The sequence below is a fragment of the Vespa mandarinia genome, chromosome 3 (assembly GCF_050613455.1).
Source record: "Vespa mandarinia isolate Hongniang chromosome 3, ASM5061345v1, whole genome shotgun sequence".
NCBI lineage: Eukaryota > Metazoa > Arthropoda > Insecta > Hymenoptera > Vespidae > Vespa > Vespa mandarinia.
This window is the reverse complement of record NC_140812.1, coordinates 4,705,318-4,731,142: the sequence shown is the minus strand read 5'-3', so window position 1 is coordinate 4,731,142 and position 25,825 is coordinate 4,705,318. Positions and strand designations below refer to the sequence as shown.

Below are 25,825 nucleotides of genomic sequence, written 5' to 3'. Positions count from 1 at the left end.
GATAAGAAAACACGATGTGCCCATGGCGAAAGAATCTCCACGTGGAATAAATCCGTAAGAAAGTTATAAAAAATTCATTATATCTTGAGAGAGAGAAAGAGAGAGAGAGAGAGAGAATCCTTATGAGAAAGTAATATAATTAAGTCAACCGAGCGCTGATTATGCAGACGAGAAAGAGAAAGAAAACGAGCATCATTAACTAATTTTATTCTACCACAGATCCTATCTCTCTCTCTCTCTCTTTCAGAAAGAAGAAGAAGAAGAAGAAGAAGAAGAAGAAGAAGAAGAAGAAGAAGGAGGAGGAGGAGGAGGAGGAGGAGACGAAGAAGAATGAAGAAGTATAGAATGCCGATAAGAGGTCATTAATTTTTCTCTCCTTTTTTTTTCTCATTATTTCAACAATCCTTTATCATACCTCTGTCCGCAATCGTTCAAGAAATTACGTACTTGAGAGGACGATTTATTTGCATCCTCCTCGACGAATACCCAAAGGGGGAATCCTACGTTATTTCTCTTCTTATACCTCATATATTAATGTCATGAAATCAAGAGAAAAAAAAGAAAAAGAAAAAGAAAATAAAAGATAAAAGAAGACTTCATTAATTAACAAATTATACATATATAATTACGAAAGATTACCGAGGACGACAAAGAAAATCATTAGAAATATGAATGACGAATATGATCGATAAAAGATTATTAATAATAGTTCTTCCTTTTTTTCTTTTTTTTTTTTTTTCGTTTCAAGGAAAAATGGAGGAAAAGGAAGGAAAAAAAAATAATAAGAAAAAGCGGAAGAAGTAGAAGAAAAGTAAGAAAGACGATAGGAAGCGGGTAAACCATAGCGAGGAGAGAAAAGCCATATCGTTAGTATTCTTTATAGAAGCGCCGTGGGATATGCTCTACATAATGGAGTCCCAGCAAGCGTCTCTTCTTTTGAAGCTGCGACGGCCGATCTCTTGTTTATGTATGAGCGGCTCCGGACCACACCCACGCACACACAGAGAGAGATAGAGACAGAGACAGAGAGAGAGAGAGAGAGACAGAGAGAGACAGAGAGAGAAAGAGAAAGAGAAAGAGAGAGAGAGAGAGAGAGAGAGAGAAAGAGGGAGTTAGAGAGGGAGAGAGAGAGAGAGAGAGAGAGAGAAAGACTCTGACTCGTATAGCAAGCACTGACACTAATACTAACACACTAACACTTCTCTAACGGCAACGTACCAATGACGTTGCTCGTGCGACAACGCGACGAGGATGAAGTCCGTCGTCGTTGGAGCACCATCACTACTACTCTTGCATCTTTTCTCTCTCTGTTTTTCTCTGTTTCTCTTTCTCTCTTTCTCTCTCTCTCTCTCTCTCCCTCTCTCTTTCTCTTTCTCTCTATCCCGGTTTTCTTGACAACGACGAACGAGAAACGCAGAACTAAGGTACGACGACGACGAGCTCAGAGGAACCGACAACGTACGCTCTGTCGGCCGTTGTAAAAGCAATCTTCCGTCAGTCCTCTTCTTCTACTTCCTCTTTTTTCTCTTCCTCTTCTTCTTCTTCTTCTTCTTCTTCTTCTTCTTCTCTTTCTCCTTCTTCTTCTTCTTCTTCTTCTTCTTCTCTTTCTCCTTCTTCTTCTTCTTCTTCTTCTTCTTCTCATGCTTCTTCGTCTTTCTCTTCTCCTATCGAGAATATATTATCAGCACGAGCCTCCGTAACTCGCACCCTCTTCTTTTAACCCCCTTTCCCCTCTCTTTCTCCCATACTTTTTTCCTTTTCCAGCATCATCGTCACAGAGAGACAGAGGAAGATAGGATAATATTTTTTTTCTCCGCCAAAAATCTTCGCATACCTAACTACTCCACGAAAACTTATGCTTTGATACGAAGTTTATGTTAAAAGAGAGGACGACTCTTATTTTATCATTTTTCTTTTTCTTTTTTCTTTCTTCTTTCTTCTTCTTTTTCTCTTTTTTTTTCTTTCTTGTTTTTTCTTTTTCTTTCTCTTTCTTTTTTTTCTTTTTTTTTTTTTTTTTTTTTGAACCGATGAGCGATACAATTTCAGAAATTATTCCAGACGAAATTGTGAGCTTCCGAACGGATTTATCTTCTAAGTATCTCAAGAAGACATCACTTGCGAATTTTAACGCGGAGCGTCGAGTGATGTAATAAAAATATACATATCTACACGTTTAACTGAGAATATTTTAAAGACTTTCGTTTTCTCGTTTAAGGACAAATGTGGCCATCGTAAAAAGTAATCTTTCGTTATCAAGTGACCTTAACATCGAAATACTTCACTTTTTTTCAGGCCCTTTTCTCAAACACTTTTTTCGATCATTCCCCCATATTCAGTTTCTAAATCTTTTACTCCAGAAAGAATATTTTTCTTTTTCACTTGAATCCGTTAAAAAGTATTCGTCTAAAGTAGGATAGGTTACTTAATTTATAAACTTTCTTTCGATGAAAGAAATAAATATCGATCGAAAAATTGCTTTTGAAAAATTACCTACGCCAAAAGAAAGAAAGGAAGGAAGGAAGAAAGAAAGAAAGAAAGAAAGAAAGAAAGAAAGAAAGAAAGAAAGAAAAATCGAGAAGAACCGAACAGAGAGATTTTTTTGAATGGGACGAGAAAAAGGAATATGGGAGAACGAATAGGATCATGCTCTTTCATTTTCACAACGAGTGAAACATCTACGAAAAGGAGGAAGGAGAAATGAAAGAGAGAAAGAGAGAGAGAGAGAGAGAGAGAGAGAGAGAGAGAGGGAGAGGGAGAAAGAGAGAATACGTACGCTTTGTGCGATATGCAAATTCTTCTCGGATACGGCGGACGTTAATGAAAGAGAAGATGGATTATTAAAGCTCGCGTGAGCATGAGCGTGTGCGAGCTCGAGAGCGAGGTATCGAGCTGTCCTGATTAATTGTCGTAACGCGATTACCGGCGAAACGAGCGTACCTGGTTCGAAGGAAATATCTCGGAGGACGACGAGAGAAGATTCATCCAACGTAACTCGATATTTTCAACATTTTCCGATTAAATATGTCATATAGTTGGCCAGAATCGAATTATAGGATACACGATCAACGATTAAGATATATGAAAGTAATATAAACAAGTCCATGTAAGATATGATATAAACGATAGAGTTTCGTGTTACCATTGATAAGAATGGATCATTTGTTTATTTATTCATTTTTGTCTCTTCTCTTCATGAATTATGTTATCAATTATTCTAATCGATAGGTAATTATGATTTAAAGAATTATGAATTGATAATTGTAAAGAAGGACAAATAGTCAGAATACGAAAAAGTAAGATAACGATCGTAGGGTGGAGAGCTTGGAAAAGCAGTAGAAGAAGAAGAAGAAGAAGAAGAAGAAGAAGAAAGAAATAAATAAAAGTATAAGAAGAAGAAGAAGAAGAAGAAGAAGAAGAAGAAAGAAAGAAATAAAAGTAGAAGAAGAAGAAGAAAGAAAGAAATAAAAGTAGAAGAAGAAGAAGAAATAGAAATAGAAGTAGAAGAAGAAGAAGACGAAGAAGAAGAAGAAAAAGAAGAAACAGACGACGAAGTCGAAGAAAGAGAATGAAGAAGGAGGAGGAGAAGAGGGAGGGGAAGAAGGAGGTAGAGGAGAATCTGGACGAGTGTGGGTTTAAGGAGAAGTGGGGCCATGTGTTCAGTGTCAAGTTGCTGGAACCTTAGGTCGCTTCCTCGGTCCTCCTCCCCGACGAACGAAGCCGTCCTTCCGCGCTGCCCTCAACCTCTCTCCTTCTTCCGTTAGGATTGTATTAAGATAGAGAGAAAGAGGGAGAGAGAAAGAGAGAAAGAGAAAGAGAGAGAGAGAAAGAGAGAGAGAGAAAGAGAGAGAGAGAAAGAGAGAGAGAGAGAAAGAGAGAGAGAGAGGAGAGAGAGAGAGAGCAGATATAATACTATACGTTACACGTGCAGGCACGTCGCGAGTCCGAGAGAAAGAAGAGTGGAAGCCGCCCTTGTAAAATACACTCTCGTCAGAAGGGATGAAGAGGGAAAAGAAGAGAGGAAAAAATCGAAAGAGTCCATGCGAGAGAGCAAAAAAAAACGAACGATAAAAAAACAAAAACAAAAAAAAAAGAAATTAAAAGAAGGAACAAAAATGAAAAGCAAAAAAAAAAACAACTGAACTAAAAGAAAGAAAGACAGAAAGAAAACGAACGAAACGAAACTATCGAGAGAAAGAATTAGAGATAGAGAGATATACTCGATGAAAAAGAAAGAGAGGAGAGGGTAGATGTGTCAGAAGGACCGAAGGCATCGCGAAAGAGCACGCACAGGGATGGGAACAAAGCGTTCAGCATCTGGAACGCGTTAGAGTTCTCCTCGCGAGCGGCCCCTCCGAACGTCGCGTGTACCCTCACATATCAACGCGCACGACCTATGTCTCACTTCTACCTACACTTCCTAGGAACTTATAGAGAAATATAGAAAGAAAGAGAGAGAGAGAGAGAGAGAGAGAGAGAGAGAGAGAGAGAAATATCCACGTGTACGTTATATAGACGTAATGCTATCTCGACGAACTCGAATGAACGAACGAACGACGAACGAACGAACGAACGTACGAACGAACGAACGAACAAACGAACACGTAACCGGTCCATACATCAAGAACAAAGCATGTGTATGAACGATGCGCTCATGCACGATCCTATGGCGCATCTAATACTTCGACTATCTGCCACTATTCATACGTTCCGATGTATACGAATATATCTACTCATTCTATTCTCTTTTTTTCTTTCTCTCTCTATTTTTTTGGTACACCTAATCATGGAATTTTGTTCGAAAATGGAAGAGAGAGAAAGAGAGAGAGAGAGATGAAACAATATTTGAAAAAATTATTATATACAAATGCATTACGATTAACAAGTTGAAATAATATGAATATTCAAATGTATATCATATATACGTTTATTATGTTATACTTGTGTGACATGTATAAAGAATGCAAGTATAAGATAATATAGAATAAGATAAAAACGATACCTTTTGATATCATCATCCAGCGATATTGAACTTCTTTAAATGTACGACTGCCATCTTCTTTTAAAGTTTATTTTATGAGACGATGACCGACATAGAATTATCTCGACTGTGATCCGATGAATAATTCTATGAATAATTCTGAGACTTTGTAACGATACAAGGTAACTGCGAGATTTTCGAAGAATATTTCGTAAGGATAGTTTTGCACACGTATCTATTGCGTAAGTTTATACATATAAACATATATATATATATATATACATTTATCTAATTAACGCCAACTATGATTTTATTGCGTAATATTAATAACCATATCATCGGTATTATATCATTGTACCAATACAAATTTATTATTAATTTGCCATTATAACGCGAGTATATTTCTATTTTCTATTTCAAGATTCAACAGGAATAGAAGGAGAGAATAAGAGTATTCTTTTTGATTTTCCTTGTCAATAGTAACTACTAATAGTCCCTCGATCATTAGAAATTCGAGTCGAAAAGTTATACGAGAAATATATAATCGTTCGGTGTGAATTAATAGTATACTTTGATACATCTTGCTAGAATTTATTGTTTTGAAAACTATAAGATTAAATCGCTTCATTTAACGTCAGAAAGAGAGATAAAAACAGAGAGAGAGAGAGAGAGAGAGATTGAGAGAGAGATTGAGAGAGAGAGAGAGAGAAAGAGAGAGAGAGAGAGAGAGAGGGAGAGAGAAAAAGAGAGAAAAAGAGAGAAAAAGAGGGAGAACATGCATGCGTAACTAAATTTAATGAATTTTTAATAGGATTATTTACAATTAATTACATAATATATGTAGTTTATCTTGATTATGCGGCAATATTTCTTCGATAAGTAGGTAAGATATGTTAAATCTCCATTAAACGTCTCCATTTAATTATATTCATTCGTTTCTACTCGACATTATCATATTCGGTTTATAATAACGGTAATCAATTATTAATATTACTATTCACGTTTATGTAGATCGCAAGTTTTTCAGGTTACGCGTCCGACGGACGAGATATCTCGCAAACTCGTATCACTATGATCATTCGTTGAAATTTTATTTTTCAACGAATTGAAGTTATGCTTAACGATTGTCTTTCATCGTTTTAAATTATTATCTCGTTAACGTCGACATATCGATCGGCACGAAATCGAACCACGACGATTAAGTAATTTCGATAGAGGAATAATACCTTTTGCCTATATTATTTTCTCTTCGAACGATAATACGATATTTATTAGATCGGTCAAAGTCAAGTACGATATTATAAAGAGAGAGAGAGAGAGAGAGAGAGAGAGAGAGAGAGAGAGAGAGAGAAAGAGAGAGAGAAAGAGAGAGAGAGAGAGAGAGAGAGAAAGGGAAAAGAGAGGGAGAGAGAAAAAGAAGAGTGGGAGAACATCGATAGATCAAACGCCGAGTACTTGCCCGATAGGTTTTTATCTTCTTTTATAATTGCAATGCCACGAAGATTATTAGGTTAGCTATTAAGATAAATCGATGTTATTCGTTTTTACATTGTATCGATATATAGCGTATATCATGCATATATTCCAATAACTCATTCACACGAGTGGCCATTAATCCACGTGTAGGACATTTGAACTAATATAACCTGTTTCTTTGGAACTATGAAATAATAAATAAAAAATTGTGGATCGATTTTAAATATATTGATTGACACATGAAATCGTGTTACATAGAAATTCTATAAAGATAATAAATATCGTAATTTTTTTTTAATAAATTTTTGTTATCACGGTTCTAAAAATAATCATAGTAATGAAAATAAATAAAGGACCTCTTCCAGAATAATCACGTTTCAATATACCAAAGGGTATATCATCTCGAAAGAAACACGATATCTCTACGTGATGATGTTTTATCATTATTGTTTATATTGTTAGTTTATCTCATTCTTCGTTTCATTCTAAAGTCGATTTGCGCAAGAATGGCTACTCCTTTTTTTTGTTTCATTTTTTTTTCTTTTTTCTTTTTCTTTTTTTTGTTCTTTTTTTTTTTTGTTTTTTCTTTTTGCTTTCTTTTTCTTTCTTCCTCACCACACACAGCTATGCCACTATGTTAATGCTCGGAATCACTCTCGTTATCGCCATCTTTCTCTTGCATCAAGAGAAACCGAGAATCTCATGTTTTGACACTTTAGTACTGTGCTTTGTCTCTCCTACGAACATAACGTAGTCACTGACGCAATCAAAATACGCAGTATATCTCCTTCATTGTCGAGTTTACACGCTCGCATTTCCAAATTCATTGTATTATACCTAGTAGACGTCGGACGTAATTATAGAATCGTTCACATATCTCAAAGCTCGTACCACGTCACCGTTAGAATCCCTACTACTCGTTCATATATTCTAAACCTCGTTATCATCTTAAGAGTTATCCGAACTGAAATGAATGATTTCTTGAGACACAATGGGCATTATATATTTTTAAGCGAGAATCACAATGCTTATCTTTTTCTTTCTAATATATGTAACATTACGTCGTCTTCATCTTCTTCTTCTTCTTCTTCTTCATCTCTTTGATAAAATTCGAAGAAATCTACACGCTTTCTTGCCTCTCGGAAAAAAAAAGAAAAAAAAGCGATAAAAACTTGGGATTTTTTTCTTCGTGTCAAGCTTGACATCCAATTTTTCAAGCATACAATAACAAAATTTTTGTGTATCTTTCCTCGTAAAAAAAAAAGAAAGAAAAAAAGAAAGAAAAAGGAAAAAAGAAGTTATGAAAGATATTAGATAATACTTTTTGATTACGTTAAAATCGATATTTTTTGTCAAACAAAGCAAGCAGAATTACGAAAAAAGGAATATAATTATATATATATCTATATATATTTATATAAGATCATTTACAAAAGGAGAAATAAAAAATAATATCGATGTATTATAAAAGGGATGAATATAATTTTTTCTTTTTTTTTTTTTAACTAACATTATAGTAACACATAAACTTGACCATATTGAAAATTCAAATGTACATACGTACTTTAAATTATGTAAGAAGAGATAAACGTAAGCGTAAATGAGTTCGACGATCGTAAGCTCAAGTAACATATTTATAATTGATAGGGGGTAGTTTCCCTCCGATGTAATTCGAAAAATAGATCGAAATCGTTACTATTAATTTCTCTCCCTCCCTTTCACCTTGTCTCGCTCTCTCTCTCTCTCTCTCTCTCTTTCTTTCTTTTTCTCTCTCTCTTTCTCTCTGCCTCTGTCTTTCTCTTTCTATTCCATTTTCGAGTGAGGTCGAATGTGATTACGCAAACGAACGAACGAACGAACGCGTGCCATCTTTCGCGACATGTATCATCGATACTTACGACCTGCGCGACAATAGTTCGAAGCAAGTAGACTCGCGGCTTTATTATTATTATCACTCCCCCGCCACCCCTTCACCCTGTTCTCTCGAAAATGATTCGATATTTTTGGCGCGATCGTTCATACCTACTACCTACATACCTAACTACACTGAGTGGGTAGCATCCACAAAAACATGAAGTTATTCTGGGGGAAAACTAACTCTTCTTACTAACCCGGAAATGAAAGTGCTTTCCCGATTAACGAGAGATAAACTCGGATTAGTTAGCCGTACTCGGTTATTTTGTTCAATCAATAAAAAATGATATATATGTATATAATTTATAGGGGAAAAAAGAAGAAGAGAGAGAGAGAGAGAAAGAGAGAGAGAGAGAGAGAGTATATACTAGGAAGTTTACATAACGTTTGCTAGTTATTTTCATAAATGTCGTTGGCAAACGATTCGATACGATGATTCGCGAGTGACTAATAACCAATAAAAAAAATAAAAAAGAAATAAATAAAAATACCAAAAAAGAGACAAAAACAAAATTAAATAAAAAAAAAAAAAAAAAAAAATACATAAAATAATAAAAAATAAAAAGGAGAAATGCATGAGCGATACTCATGGTAGTAAGTAATAGGAAGGCTCTTTACCAAGCCGACAAACGAGCTATACCACGATAACGCACGTTTTATACGCGAAACGCATTAACCCGGCGCGTCTTAGTCGAAAGAAATCTCGCCGGCATAGTTATAGGGAATCGGCGTGTTCGTTTAAAAATAATTCAAGGAGCGCCGTTATAAATAAACCTCCGATGATTGTCTATATTTAAAGTTTTAGAGTTAGACAAAGGATCATAAATATAGACGGGTAAGAGAAGAGAACGTGCGTGTTCGATCTCCAGCGGTGCGAGAGTCTCAGAAAGCTTGAACTTTCCAAGTGAGCTTTAACGAAAAGAAACTTTCAGGTTTTAGGTACTATGTAACATTATTTTTATGTAACACGAAACACACGTTACATTCGATCACCCTATCTATACCAATGTATATTTTAATTGGTTTACAATGAAAAATTTACTTCTCTTATGACTTTTAATAAGGGCCCGTCTACCCCTCCCCGATTCTCTCTATCCATCCTTTTCTTTCACCCTTAGGCGACGAACAAGGGCTGTTTACGTTAGGGGAGCAATGCGGCGACCCTTCGAGAGAGATCGCTCAACAATAAGGGCTCCCACTGTGCGCTTTAAGTCGCCCCGAAACCGACATGCGGCTCACGCATGCAATCTCACACTTTCTTAAGATGATCACACACGTCGGCACCTTTCTCACCGTTAGATACCATTAAAAATTCAAATCTCCTGTTAGATTCCGAATCTCCGTGGAACGTAGAAGATTCATTCAATGTTTCTCATTGAAAATTATCTTGAAAATGAACGAATTTTTAAGAAGTTACGATTTTTCTTTTTTTTTTGCAAGTGATTTATGAGGACAGCTACTGACAGATTCTACAGTTAATATGAGAGTACGGTTAACTCACGATGGAATCTTTGTTTACTTATTACCAAAAATACAGTCTGATGATACTTTATAAACATTTTCTTTTTTTTTTTTTCTTTTTTCTCAAGATCGATACTCATCGATTTTTTAGATCTTAACTCATTAATCAATGAATGATAAAGCGAAGATAAATGATTTCTTAGATTTCTCGTGTGATTTTGTCGGTATTTGTTACCATCCCTCGAGAAAGAGGAGTTTGAGGATTTCGAAAGGGTCGAGTGTGAGGGCTTAGAAGCCCGAAGGAGTGTGTGGAATCTGGCGGAAGGAAGGCAAGAGGAGAGGTCGAAGCAAGAAGGGTCACTGGGTCAGATGCGTTTCCTCTCTCACTTTGACACCCTTCCCGTAGTTGTGTTTCCCCTTCTCTCTTTCTCTCTCATTCTCCCTCTCGTTCCGTTCTAATCGTCCTGAATCCCTCTATCTCATTTCCATCGTTCGCGGACACATGGCTCGTTGATGCGTATCTACTCTGTTAACCAAGAATTAACCGACACGATTCTTTTTATCATATGAACGAAAAAAAAATATATATATATCAAACTTATTCTATCCAACGATTTAATCTTTCTATTCGATTCTTCGATCGATCGATATTAAAACACATAATTTCGCAAAATCTTAAAATCGACTACGTTCGAGATGAGAGAGTAAAATGAATAAAAGTATTAGAAAGAAATAACAAAAGAGAGAGAGAGAGAGAGAGAGAGAGAGAGAGAGAAAATGAAAGAAAGAAAGAAAGAAAAAACGAGCTGTCACTCACCTGCCAAACGTACTCATATCATTCTGCCCGTGCGTCGGTATCGCGTTCGGCACGTCGACGACGGTGTAGCGACACTTGTCACGTATCAAACAAAACGCACACCTGCACAAACTCGACACTGCCGACAATAAAATAGGAGAACGATGACGACGATATAAAAGAAGATGACGATGACGATGATAAAGATGACGATAGGACGATTCCGTCGTGCTCGTTTCTGTTTAATCTGTCTCTTCGAAGACGATATGATGCAGGAACGAATTGATTCAATAACCGGCAGCCGCCAAACCAACACCAAGAGATCAGGCCTAGGTCATGATTCCTCACAGAGTAACAGAATGTTTTCGTTCCTCAAAGATTCGTTGTTGTCGGCGGACTAAGAAGTTTTCCCATAAATATTACAACACCAATCGAAAAGAATATTCTCTCAATATTAAAGAATTTAAAAAAAAGAGAGAGAGAGAGAGAAAAAGAGAAAGAGTAAAAAAGAAAAAAGCGAAGTAACAAGGAAGAGGAGGGGGAGAAGGAGAAGGAAGAGGAGGAGGAGAAGGAGGAGGAGGAGGAGGAGGAGGAGGAGGAGGAGGAGGAGAAGAAGGAGAAGGAGGAAGAATTATTATTAAAGAACAAAACACTGTCACTGAATGAGTTGGAGTAAGATCGATCACGTTTACATCGATTGGTATACACTTTGTATCGCGTGGGGATCCTTTTAAATCCTTTCAGCGATCCACAGGATCGCGCGCGGTTAGCGTGACGCGTCCGCTCGCGGCGTCGACGTGCTAGCGACACTCCTCCGGTCCACGTACCACTGCCGCGGGCAACGAGGCGCCGTGTAACCTCGCTAGAGCGCCGGTCTCGTAGTACCGGAAAGGCCGGCCGGGAGCGAGAGGGAGGTTGCGACTCTACTGCTTTGCTGCTTGTGGAGTGAGCGAGAAAGAGAAAGAAAGAGAGAAAGAGAAAGAGAGGTGTATGCAGAGAGACAGTAGTATAAAGAGAGAGAGAGAGAGAGAGAGAGAGAGAAAGAGAGAGAGAGAGACCGACGTCGATGTAGCGAATTCGAGGAGGGAGAGAGAGAAAGAGAAAGACACTCCCCCTCTTCGACGACAACGGCGACGGCGGCGACGGCGGCGGCGGCGGCGACGACGACGACGACGACGACGGCGGCGGTGGCGGCGGTGGCGGCGGTGGCGACGGTGACGGTAAGCATACAATGGGAATAATCAGCGCGTCTCGGAGCGTCGGCTGACTGACTGAAGGCCCCGAGGACCGTGCGGGATGAGATTCGGAAGGCGCTGCTGTTGCTGCTGCTGCTTCTGCTTGCTGGCTGGCTGGCAGGCTTGGCTGGCTAGCCGGCGCGCGCTACTGCTTCGTCTTCTCTCTCTTTCTTTCTTTTTTTCTTTCTTTCTCTCTCTCTCCCTCTCTCTCTCTCTCTCATTCTCTGTATCTCTTTCTCACTCCCCTCCATTCAAAGCTTCTTTCTCTTTCGCTCCTCGCGTCTACTGTCCTCTCCCGTCCCCGTGGTTTCTCTCTCTCTCTGTCTCTCACTCTCTCTCTCTCTCTCTCTCTTTCTTACTCTTTCTCTTGCCTTTGTTAACTCACTCCGTCCTACTTCCTCCCACCACTACACATTTACCACCACCACCACCAATACGAACTGCCAACCTCCACCGTTCGACTACTAACCATCGTTCTCTTTCTCTTTCTTTCCCACCTCCTCCCACCCTCGCTCCTTTAGTCACGTCTCTCTTCATAGGCGCGCGCGCGCGCGCTCCAACGCAGAGCCAGCAGTTACTCGCAATGGCACGCCCCTTTACGGGCGTAGTCACCGCCTCTTTTCTCCAACACCCACGCTGTATCCAGTCCTACCCGTTCTACTCCCCTCTACTATCAACCTGACCACCACCACCACCATCTCCATTTCTGTTGTTATTACTATTACTACTACTACTACTACTACTACTACTACTACTACTACTACTACTACTACTACTACTATTACTACTACTATTACTACTACTATTACTACTACACTATTACTGTTGCTGCTTTAACTTCTTTCTTTCTATTTCTCTCTCTCACTCTCTCTCTCTCCCTGTCCCTATCTCTTTCGTCATGTTGGAACTGTCGTCTGCCGATCGTACTGACATTTGCTTTCTGTCTCGCAAAACGACAACTTCTTTCTTTCACTATTTTTTTTCTCTATGCCTTGATAACGAGCCTAGCACAACGACTTATACGCATTTTTATTAGTGAGCACGAGCGACCACCCCTGAACTTTACTGAAACCTCGACCTATCGAATGTCACGTGGCTACTAACGCGCACGTACTACGCACGTACGCACGCACGCACGCACGCACATTTGTGGTTATGGATATGCACTGTGACCCAAGTAATTCGAGCGCGTGCCATTTTTCGTCGTAACCGGCTACGATAGGCGGGGAGTCGGGGGGGGGGAAGGAGGAGGGTACTTGTGATTTATTTATTTTCTTTTTCTTTTCGAACGAACGAGTTGAAAAGTAAGTGATTCATTGATATCCATGAATGATATAACCTCTGACTCGTATAATAAAATCTAAAATAATCGAAATATAGTACAATAATTTCTCGCAATCATTATTTACTTAAGAAGAAAATGTTTGACAATTTTTTGAACATAATACCTGCGTAATTGAAGTTTGAAAAATTCGTGATAAAATATCTATTAAAAAAAAAAAAAAAAATCAAATGTCTAAACAAAATCAAAGCTATCGGAATATTTCATTTTGAACGATCGAAGTCATAAAGGAGATTTCTATTCTGCAGTTAGAAAGGTTGGATTTGAGGAAAAACGGGAAGGAGGAGAAGAGAGGTCGAATCAGGTGCAACGTAGGTCTTTGGAGGCGGCGGTGGAGTCTGGCAGTGCGCATTGTCTATTGTTTCGAGCGGAGGCGGTGGCGGCGGCGGCGACGGTACAACCCCCGGCCGGCGCCTATCGGCCTTGTCGAGACGCCGAAGTGGAGGTGGTGAAGAGAAGCGACCAATAGGAGCCCAGGCACACCCGCGCAAATCACAATGCTCATTGTTGTCGTCGAGCTGTCCGCCCACATACCCCTGCTTGCCTCTCTTTGCCTCCACTCTTTCGCTAAAGCAACCAGCAGTGGCTCCTGCGCTTCGCACAGGTGCGTTCCGATTCGCTCTTCTTTTTGATCCTATTTTATTATCGATAGTCATCAAATTAATTCATTAATGATGATAAAATATTTAATAGAAATATTAGAAGTCCTTTTCGTATGAAATGGAACCATGGGTTTATGCTATTTTCTTAATTATTTATTAAATATGTATATACACACATACACACACACACATATATATGTATATATATATATATATATACACATATATATATATATATACACACATATATATATATACACATATATATATATATATATACACATATATATATATATATATATATATACACATAGGTGTTCATTTAATTCTTTAATTTGATTTTATTGTACTTGGATCATTCTAATGCAAGTTGAATATGAATTAGAAAAAAAAAAAGTAATGAGCGTATCTATTATATTATACCAACGTAAATGGTTAATGATATTCTAGATAGGTATGTATATTTAAGAAGATAGGAACGCAGCCATGGTCCGCATAACGCACATCTTAATTATAATCATTTTTAATTACGATCGGTTTAATATATTTATATACATAAGACCCACAAGTTATCTTTCTATTTGCATTATAAGAATTGTAAAATATCTAGAATACATACTTTATATAATGAGAAATTATATAATATACACTATACCTGGAGACAAGGAAATGAGAAAATTCTTATTTGTTATTCCTAATGAATAGTATGTATGATACTTAAAGTTATTAATCTCGTTGTTATTATTCTTTTGGAAGAACACGCGATCATTCGACATATCCTAAAGGATTTTTACAAAAATAATATATTATTTTAATACATCAAGATAATTTGTAAAGTATTAGACCAGAAGAAAAAATAAAATATTATAAATATTCAAATATCAGTGTGTATGTGTGTGTGTGTGTGTATGTGAAAATAAAATATAAGTTATTAAATCCACGTATTGCCTTTCTTGAGTTATCGAAATTTTCTCTTAGAAAAGCGAAAAGATAGAGATTCGGAAAGTACAAGACATTTCACGTATGTGCCGACGGTAAAGGGTTCTTCGGTTGACGTCAGTCGGCTTATCTCCGGCGCGTTCATCCCTCCGCAACATCCCCCACCATTACCACCGAAAGCGAAGCACGCTCGGATAGAATATCCTACCTCGTCTCCGCACATAGGTATATCTATATAACACAACGTACATATATCGTATGTATATATGCTACCGACATACGGTTCTACTATCATCCCTGCTGTTCTTGCTTGTGCGAGAAGCGAAAGAGAGTGAGTGAGAGAGAGAGAGAGAGAGAGAGAGAGAGAGAGAGAGAGAGGGATAGAGAAAGAGGGGAGGAACAGTCGGAGCGTGGCGTCGGTGCGCATCCCTTTCATGTCCTCCGCAAAACCATTCCTTCCAGCCCGTTCCACCGCGAGTTCGTTCTCCGCATCACCGCACCCTCGACTCCTACCTCTTATAACCCCCTTCCCCAGTCCTCCTCACCCGTTCTCTCCCACCATTATAACCCGCCTTTCGTCCACTCGCGAATGCTCTCTTTTGTCAACAACTACGAGCCACGATCATTACCCGTTCTCTTTCTCTTTTCTCGTTTCTCTCTCTCTCTCTCTCTTTCTCTCTCTCTCTCTCTCTTTCTCTCTCTCTCTCTCTCTTCTCTTCTCTTCCTCACCGTTTCTATCTCTTTCTCGACTCTAAGCCTTCTTTGAAGTAACATAGCGTTGTACAACTCGCCTGTTACCAACGTCGATACACCCGAGATTTCGCGTTTCTTGCCAAAGGAAATACGCATTGCGTCGCTCATGCATGTCTCTCGTGTAGAAGCTTGCAAATGTGGAAAGTTCTTCTTTTTTTTTTTTTTTCAATTTCATTCTCACGAATAAAGCGCGTGGAATAAACCTGAAATGATAATTTGGCTAATGATGATAATAATGACGACGACGACGACGATGATGATAATGATGATGATGATGATGATAATAATGACGATAATGATAATGATGAATTGTCTTATTCGGATAAGAAGATATATATTCAAATTTTTATTGAACGAAAGGGCTTTGAAAATGATACGATCGATTATTCCTTTCTCCTCTCAAGTTATTCGTATGCGAGCAGAGCACGGAATAACTCAGGATGGACTTTCGCATTCTTCTTGGAAATCGCAACTTATCTTCTTTTGCACTCGTAAAACTCGTTCCTGTTCATATTGTATCGCCTAAAAGGCATTCTACGTATGGCATGCGATAGAAATCGAATGTGCCAACCTTGGACATAATTAGAAGAAGAGGAGAAGGAATATGGAGAATTTATAAAGAAAGAGAGAAAGAGATAGGTGGGGAGGGGGCGGTGGGAGGGGGGGGGAGAAAGAGAAAGAGGGAAAATATCATGTCCCGTTTGTGGTAAAGAGATAAATGTGCTTTAATTTTCTCTTCTTTTTGATTTTTTATTTATTTCTTTTTTTTTTTAACTTTAACGTATGTACACTCTCAATAAGGATCGGCATTGTGATGTCAAGAAATCGAAACGGAGAAAAAGTTAAGGATCGTAGGAATGGCCGGATAAGTTTTAACGAACTCTCGACTTGTTCCTTGAATTCCATCGTGTTTGTCGGTATACGTCTTATGCTCTTGCTAAATGTTTCGGACTCGATAAATCGAAGCGAACCGATATTTACGACACTTCCTGAGCTCTTCGGAGTTTCGTACAGTCAAAATATATATATATATATATATATATATATATATATATATACCTACCTATAGAAAAGCAACAAGAATCAAGATCTATATCCTTTATATGGATTAGAATACATACGTATTAAATAATTTATCGTTAGTATGAAGTATAAAAATTCAGAGATTAGACACATTTGGAAGAAAACTTAAAGTTCTTCATTTATACGAGCCTATACTTGATATATTATCTATTTAATAATGGTAGATAGATTAAATGTTAAGAAGAAAAAAAAGTAAGTACGATTAGTGCGTTTTGCCTAAGAAAATCCTAAAGTTGGAACTTTGAGAGAAAGAAGGAAATGAAGAAAAAGAAAAAGAAAAAAATAAAAAAAAAAGAAAAATGAGAAAAGAAAAAAGAAAAGAAAAGAAGACGAAGAAAAGAAAAAGAAAAAGGAAAAGACACTTCTCGTGTTTGCGATTTTAGAAGCAGGGCGGATCGCGATTTTCAACGTCCGCTCCGTGGCATTTCGTTGCGCGGGAGCATATTAACCGGGCGGCATCGGGATACCATTCTATTCCGGTACCAGCCGTCGGTGTGCGGGAGCAGACAAGAACAATGAGTGTTATATACACGTCCGGCGTAATGCTCGTGCATCGCCGAGAGAGCTTGAGTAGGAGGAACGCGTTTCTAATAGTGGGTGTACCAGTGGAGAGAAAGAGATGGAGTATGAGGCGAGAGAAAGAGACGAGATTTATGTTAGGCGACGACGAAGACGACGAAGACGACGACTACGACTAAGACGACGGTGGCGTCGGAACGTTTTGCTCGCGTTGGAAGACGACGAAGAGAAGAAGACGACATCGTCCACAGTACTGAGCATCACAACGACGACGACGACGACGACGACGACGACGACGACGACGGCGACGACGACGGCGGTGGCAGCGGCGGTGAAGAAGAAGAAGAAGAAGAAAGAAGAAGAAGGAGAAGAAGAAGAAGAAGAAGAAGGAGAAGAAGAAGAAGAAGAAGAAAGATAAGAAGAAGAAGAAGAAGAAGAAAAAGGTGGAGAAGACGACACCGTCCTGACCACACTTGTGAATGAATACACTGACTCGCCAACGTTTCCGGCGCACTCTTCTCTCTTTCTTACCTACTCTCTCTCACTCTCTCTCTCTCTCTCTTTCTTTCTTTCTCTCTGTTTCTCTTCAGGCTTCTCCACCTACCCTCATCTTTCCTCGTCTTCTTCTTCTTCTTCTTCTTCTTCTTCTTCTTCTTCTTCTCCTTATGAATGAGAGTCGCGATCACGGTAAGAGAAAGAGAAAGAGAAAGAGAAAGAGACACCGGACGAACCGTTAGCCTTAAGCCAAACGGTTGCAACGGGGCTTGAGACGAATTTAGATCAGGAACTTAGACAGAGAGAGAAACAGAGATAGAAAGAAAGAAAGAGAGAGAGAGAGAGAGAGAGAGAGAGAAAGGGAGAGAGAAAGGAAGACGGGAGACGACGTGGCTCATCCTTCTTCGCTTCCTTCCTTTTTTGTTCCACTTCTTTCTTATTCTTCTTCCTTCTCGCTTTGTTGCTCCCATTATTAATATATCGCCCTGTTCGTTGAGTACCTTTCACATACACACATATGTATACACACACACACACACACGCACACTCTTCGAAGTCGTCACCCCCCTTCGTCTACTAACTTCGTACGCCTACGCGATTATAAATAGTGGTTAAACCTTTGTCGGCTTTTCTCTATTTCCCTGGTTCCAAACAACCCGTTTCATCCTATCCTTCTCGGATACAGAAACATCGAGACTTCTCCTGCCTTTTCCATTCCCCGTTAATGATTTGTTTCTTTGACTGTCGTATACTCGGTCTTTATCTCCCTTTCAAAATAGCGACTTCTCGGTCGAGACGAGAAAATTAGAGAAATCGAAAACGGACGGTTCGCGTAAACGACATCGTTAAATTTATCTGATAAATATAATTTATCATACATTAATAATACATACACATACATACATACATACATACGTACGTACGTACGTGGCTGTCATATTCGTAGAAAGTTGAATAATAACTATGCGATTTTATTGGCAATAATCATCTTTATTAAAAATTCTCATAGCAAAAAAATTGCCTACGTTAGGATTTGTTAGATAAATCTTAAGTTGAAAGTAAGAAAAAGAAAAGAAAAAAAAAGGGAAAAGAAAAGAAATGGATATAAACATCGTTTCTAATCAATTTAATATTATATTCATTCTGATTATTCGAGAATGGAATTTAAAGTGTACGAGAGTGCAACGGATCGGAATTTAAAGAGCACGTCGGATCGTCTATCGTTGGTGCATCGATACGTTACTGGCTTCCTGGCGTGGGAAGACATAGAAAGAGGAAGAGTCAGAAAAGACACACACACACACACACACACATACACACATACAGAGAGGAGAGAGAGAGAGAGAGGTAGATGAAAGGTGTCGAGGAGTGGGAATGGACGCGTGGCTGGGCGCACGTTCGAGCCATCGTGTCAAACTCGTGGTGAGTGCGAGCCACCACTATGTCCAACGGCGTGCCGCGAACTATTCACCGTTAAACGCCCATATAAATAACACATCAGAGAGAGAGAGAGAGAGAGAGAGAGAGAGAGATAAGTAGACAGGTAGTTATAGAAACAGAGAGAAAGGAAGAAAGAGAACGAGAGCGAAAGGGAGTGGGAGAAGGAGAGAGGGAGGACGTGACAGGTGTTCACTTGGAGAATAATTAAATTGAAGGTATAAGTGAGTTCGTATAATGATTCGATTAATTACTAAGAAGGAGAGAGAGAGAGAGAGAGTTAGATAGTTAAAGGCCAATGCTCGAGTAAGCGTGGGGCTGAATTACGATCTTGCTGAACGATCGACGTATCACGACTGTCTCGTCCGACTGATCGTTCGCTCGTTTCAAGGATCACTCGAATTTAAGTTCGATCGTTACTCGTTTCACGTGACATTCGTGATAACGGACGATTGAATTAGTCGACCTATCGAAGCTAGAAATTCAAGATGAAATATAAAAGTCTAATCGATTGATCGATCGTTTCGTACTTTGAATTTAATCACTGTTTATTGAAATATTTTGACAAATATTTCTACGTACCTTCTATATAAATAAATTAGAAAATTTTTATCACGAAATAATATATTAAAAATTCGAATTACTTCGGATTATATGCGAAGATCGAGAACTCTCGGATTTATACAAAGCATCCTATTGTCGCGCCATCCATTTAACTACACAGAACAAAAAAGCAAAACAGAACACGGAACGCAAAACACGGAACACAGATCACGATCATTAATCAATTAATGCATTTCTAGTGTAACCAACTTCTCAATTTCTTTCTCTATTTCTTGCTCCACACTTTACGTCGGTCGTTTACCGTCTTCTCTATCTTTCACTTGTTAAAAGCCTTACGGCCTATTTTATAGCTAATATTTCAACAATTCAAACAGCCGAAACTACTTCCCCTTCGATCACGAGGAAAAATTATAAAACATTTCATCTGGATTGGAAAAAAATAATAATTTTTGAAAAATTCCAAACACAGATTTTATATTTATTAAGAATATGTTATTAAGAATATGTGTCTCTATACATATATATGTATATATATATATATATATATATATATATATATATTTATATATATATTTATATATATTCGAGTAACAAACATGTTCTCAGTTTTTATTCTCGTATCGTGGGCGCGTGCGGAATTTACCGACCCTTTTCTAGTCTCTTATAGTTAATATGAAGAGTAATCAGCGTGAAAATCTTCTGTTTCGCTTAACTTTATTTCCGCTCTCACGCGACTTATCGTTTGAATATCGTATCACCCGTTATATACATATATATATATATATATGCATATATACATATATACATTATATACGAAGTAGCTTTTGACACGCGAACGATTATGCACAATTATACTATGAGGGGAGCAAACTGTTCGCTCATCGACGTTTACGCTGATAGTTTCTTAATTTTTCCTTTTTTTTTTTTTTTTTTTTTTAATAATAAGTATATGTGCCAATTAAGCGCACGAGATTTCTTATTTATGACGATAGTACAAATCACAATTTATGTAACTGTGATACGACAAATAAAAAAAGAAAAAGAAAATAAAATATACACCATGGAAAATTTGTTTCACAAACAATTATAGATAATACAATTAAATAAATATAGCGTGGCAAAAAGAATTAAACACTTTTCAATAAAAATTAATACTTTGACATATGTACGTTATTATTTTGAATAATAATTTAATTTAATTTTTGAATAATTAATTTAATTTCAATAAATATTGAAAATTTTTTTCAATATTTATTATATTGAAAAAAAAATTAAATTATTTTGTCAATTTCAACGGAAGAAAAAAAAATGTATTTAAAGATATTTTCTTTATTTTTCTTTTTGTCTAATTTTTGAAATACGCGTTCAAAGTAAGTGCGTTATTAAATTGACGTATCGCTGCTGAACGAGTATCGCGCTGTTCTCTTCTCTTCGTGCGGCTGCGTTCGTGAATGAAAGCCTGCCGCGCGAGAGTGAGTCAGGCTGGAAAGAATGGCGAGGATATTTCATAAAGTCGAAGCGAGAAAACGGCACGCGAGCGAGCGAATGAGCGGACGTCGGCTGCTAGAAGAGTAAGCGTATGGCTATTATTATCGTCTCTTCGTCTCTCTCTCTCTCTCTCTCTCTTTCTCTCTCTCTTTCTCTCTCACTCTCCTTTCATTTTCTTTCCATCTCGTTCGGCTTTCGTTACGCCGCAACGAACCATAAGAAACAATAAGCTGACTCTTGTGGTTGGTCCATTGAACACGGTACTCTTACGTTGACAGATGATCAGTATCAAAAAAATTTTTCATATTTACGCGATTATTTGTTTTTATGAATAAAAAAAAAAAAAAGAAAAGAATGAAAAAATGAAGATTAAATTATGAACTACTTTGTCGGAAAGTTTAGGTAAGCTACAAAATAAATATATAATAAAGTATCGTACATAATCAATCTACAATATATAAAGATATAAATGAGGAATAGTTATCAAAGTAAACGAAATAAAATTATCGTTTGTATAAAATATTAACAAATTATCGATTGAATATATAAAAAAAAAATTTTATGGCATTTCCATAGTGTGTTCAAAAGCTTAACTTTTAAACAATCAACCAATTGTCCTATCTCACTCTCTCTCTCTCTCTCTCTCTCTCTCTCTCCCTCTCTCTCTCTCTATCTCTCTTTCGCTCTCACTTTACTTGTCTTTCTCTTGAAAGAAGATGATAAAGAAGGATGAAATAATTCGAGATGCGGCGTGCCACGCACGAGCCAGTCTACTAAAGAGAAAGACGACGACTACAACGAAGAAGTTTCACGAGCGGTTCCGATCTCAAGACTAGACGAGTTAATCGGCCGCGGAAGCACAATAAACTCCGAGATAATAAACGGAGCGCCGTCGGTTGGTTTACCATAATAATGCCTTCCACCGTAGCAGATTCGTGCAGCACCCAAAGTCATCCGAAACGAACACACAAGTCTATAAATAGGCGAGAGGAGATCCTCTCTTCTTCTCCTTTTCTTGCTTCCTCCCTTCCTCTTACCTCCTTCCTCTTCTCATCCACCACCTTCGACTCATTCTCCCTCGTCTCTTACCTCCCCCCTTCATATCACTCTCTCTCTCTTCTCTCTCTCTCTCTCTTTCTCTCTCTCTCTCTCTCTCTCACTTTTCGAGCTTTACGTCTTTCTCTACCGCATGGAAACTGCTCTGATCATCTCTGCAAACACTTGAGAGAGAGAAATAGAGAGAGAGAGAGAGAGAGAGAGAGAAACAGAGAGAGAAAGAAAGAGAAAGAGAGAAAGGAAAAGAGAAAAAGAGCTTGCGTATGGTTATTTCAGAGAGTGAATCTCTCTCTCTCTCTCTCTTTCTTTCTCTCTCTTTCTTTCGGTGCGATATTATTACGTGGGCCACCGTATCAACGCTCGAGAAGACGCACTGATAGTTACAAACCAACAACAAAGATCGCAGCCTAACGAAAGATCAAAGGGGAGCCGCGTTTCTATATTTTCCTCGAATGAAATCTTTGCGATTCGAGGGAAGTTCGTGGCAAGAAAGAGAGAGAGAGAGAGAAAGAGAGATAGAGAGAGAGACAGAGAAAGAGAGAAAGAGAGAGAAAGAGAGAGAGAGAGAGAGAGTTTGTTTCTATACCATATACTATCTAGCCATACGTAGGAAGATATTATATCTATATGTATCGGTAGAATAGATATGGAATTAGATCAGCGTCACGATCGAATCTCGAATTGAGACGAGTGAAGTAGAGTTCCGAATACGAGTTCTCTATATACCACCCATCTCGCGAATTATTTCCTATTGATATTCGTCCTAGTCCAATCGGTCGTTCGAAGCGAGCGAATTAAAACGAAGACCCATCGATATAATAAGAGTGGTGGTAGTGATGATGATGGTTGTGATGGTGGTAGTAGTAGTGTGTAATACTGTAGTAATGGTTGTGATGATGGTAGTAGTAGTGTGTAATACTGTAGTAATAGTAGTGTGTAATACTGTAGTAATAGTAGTGTGTAATACTGTAGTAAATGGTAGTGTAGTAGTAGTAGTTGTAATAGTAGTCGCTTAGTTAGTGTGAGTTCGATCCCTTCAGTAATTGCATTTACGTTCGATTCGATGAACGTCCTCAAAGGAGCCGCAAAAGGGAGACGAAAGATCCATATCTGGAAGGAAAACACGTCGCGAGTCTTCGTCCACGTCTCTCCTGCGTATTTCGTGTTACTTATACAAATATATACGTATGTAGATATGTAGATATAAATGTGTAGGTATATGGATACGTAAATAAATAGACACCCTCCCGATCTCTCGGTGTTCCATTGCTTCGCAGCTTTTCTCTTCTCTCAACGATGGCAGGAGAGAGAGAGAGCGAAAGAGAGAGAGAGAGAGAGAGAGAGAGAGGAGCGAACGGTCCCGTGTTACTCCTACAGAAGAGAGAAGTTGTGACGAAGAGTGGTTGGGGGGGAGGGGGAGAAGGTGGTGGAGGAATAGGAGAAGTGGGGTGGATGGTTTAGATTTGCGGTGACAGGAACGAACACTCGCAATGATTAATGGCTTAGCGCATTAACAGGCTATTGACAAACACGTTTCTCATCCGAGAAGCCTACGCCCTTTGCGCGATACTCCCACCCTCTACTTCCCTCCCTCTTTCTCTCCTCCTTCTCTCTCTCTCTCTCTCTCTTTCTCTGTCTCTCTCTCTTTCTTATACTGTTACTCTGTAAGCAATGACTACGACTACGACGTCGACGTCGTCGTCGTCGTCGCCAACGGAGGCAGCGTCGGCTTGGTCGTCAGCGATGAAAGGGAAGAAAGATCGAAAAGAAGAAAGGTGGAAGGGTGAGCCCTCCTTAAATGCTCTGCCTTGTAGAGAAAGCAGAAAGGGAGGAAGGAAGACAGGGAGAGAGGGAGAGAGAGAGAAAGAGAGATAAGAAAGTAAGATGGGAGCAGTCTTCTTCTTACATTGGCGTCGACAAAAACGCATCAACCTCATCATCCCCGAAAGGTGAAACTCCAAGTCTCTCCTTCTCTTCTCTCTTTCTCTTTCTCTTTCAACCTCCTTCTTCTTCAGCAAAAGAGAATCTCCGGACCTTCCACGGATTTCGAAGTGCTATCGGTCTCTAAATAGGCGAATTCCCCTTTTCTTAGCACAAAGCCATCGTTCCCTCTTTTCGCACGAAGAAATCAACGATAAGACGATAGAACGGACCCTCCTCCTTGGTGAACTTTCCACGTAACCTGACTGCAAATCCTTTTGTTTTTGAAGTAATACGAAATCAAAGAAATTGGTATAATTATAATAATGAAATATTCATTCGATCAATGTCTGTAAGGTCTCGAAATGTTAATCGACTCTCATATTAATATTACTACTTCAGGATTAATAACGATCTTCTCGAAACTTATTCATGAGTATAATCAACGTAGATGGTGTGTTAGGTAAATGGTTGGTCCGAAGAAGAAGAAGAAGAAGAAGAAGAAAAAGAAGAAGAAAAGGAAGAAGAAGAAGAAGAGGAAGAAGAGAGGAAAAAAGAGAAAGAGCAATCATGGACCAACGATCGAGATAGAACGTTTTACAACTGCGGAAGGTTTATAACGACGCAAATTACAGGTATCCGGAGATGTGTGAGAAATAACGGATTATTAACATAAGCTAGATTCTTAAGGATTGCGCATATTAATAACAAAAAGGAATATCGTGAACTCGAGCGTATGGAACCACGAACGAAGAAGAACGCTTCTTAAAAGTATACGAAAGATTTCTCTTTAAAGTCTGTTTGTTTCGTTTGAACTTTCGATCCTTGGTTATTGTTCTCTCTCTCTCTCCCTATTTTCCCACTTCCCTGCTCTCTCTCTCTCTCTCTCTCTCTCTCTCTCTCTTTTTCTATCCGTTCAATAGTACCTTTCTCGATCGTTGTCCTCCATCGTTGTAACTGCTATCTCACTGCGAGTTCGATCGTATTGCGTAATGTGTAAATACGTTCTATCGTTTGTTCGAGATAACTATCTACAACACGCGAGATCTAAGCACGAACTTCGATGTCTATATCCGTTTGGTGTTCTCACGAAAGTAAACCATTGAGTAACGAACAGTGTCTTTAAGACGGTTACAGTGTCATACAGTAAATTCCAAAATATAAAAATAATAAATAAATCAATATATACGTAAATAATGATAGAAACAAAATAGAATATGGAAGATAGATTTGAAAATGAAAATATCTTTAACTGTCATACGAAACAGATGTTCTTTAAAGTTCGTTTGAAAGATCAGAAAGGTATTAAAATTCCAGACATCGAAGAAAGCTCGTCTGTCTCGTTATTTCAATCCAATCAAAGTTGGCTATGCATATATATATATATATGTATATGTATGTAGTGGTAGCTATCTATGGATATATCAAAGAGGAAATAAAAAGGAAATACGAAGGGCGAATAATAAATCCTGGCAACATTATTCGCATCGATGTTGCGATGGAAGCGAGACGCGAACGAAGAGGAAGGGATCTGGTACTTGGAGGACGAGCAGACCGATTCGAGAGGGCGACTATATCGGCTTTGGAACTGGCGTTGGTGGGCAAAGAGGAGTAGGAGGATGTGGGCGGGAGATGGAGAGGGAGAGGGGCTGGCATTCAAACGTCGACGCGGGCACCGTCTCTCGCTCGCACGATCGTTGGCTTGTACTTTTCATATCGCACGTACGAATACCTTTACGTGGGATAGGTAGTTATCCAGGCATATCC

The 25,825-nt window shown here is 38.6% G+C and overlaps 1 protein-coding gene across 4 annotated transcripts in view; it reads right to left on the bottom strand.

Moving 5' to 3' along the window:
• The window catches only part of Sox102F (transcription factor Sox102F), a 177,208-nt gene that overhangs the window by 44,177 nt on the left and 107,206 nt on the right, over positions 1–25,825 (bottom strand). Inside the window, exon 1 of one of the 4 annotated variants that reach the window (XM_085655815.1) lies at positions 10,647–11,686. The exons of the other annotated variants lie outside the window; for them this stretch is intronic. Within the exon in view, the coding sequence (XP_085511941.1) occupies positions 10,647–10,663 (17 nt within the window). The 5' untranslated portion in view covers positions 10,664–11,686. Of the gene's footprint in view, positions 1–10,646; positions 11,687–25,825 lie in introns of those variants that run through there. 4 annotated transcript variants of the gene reach the window in all.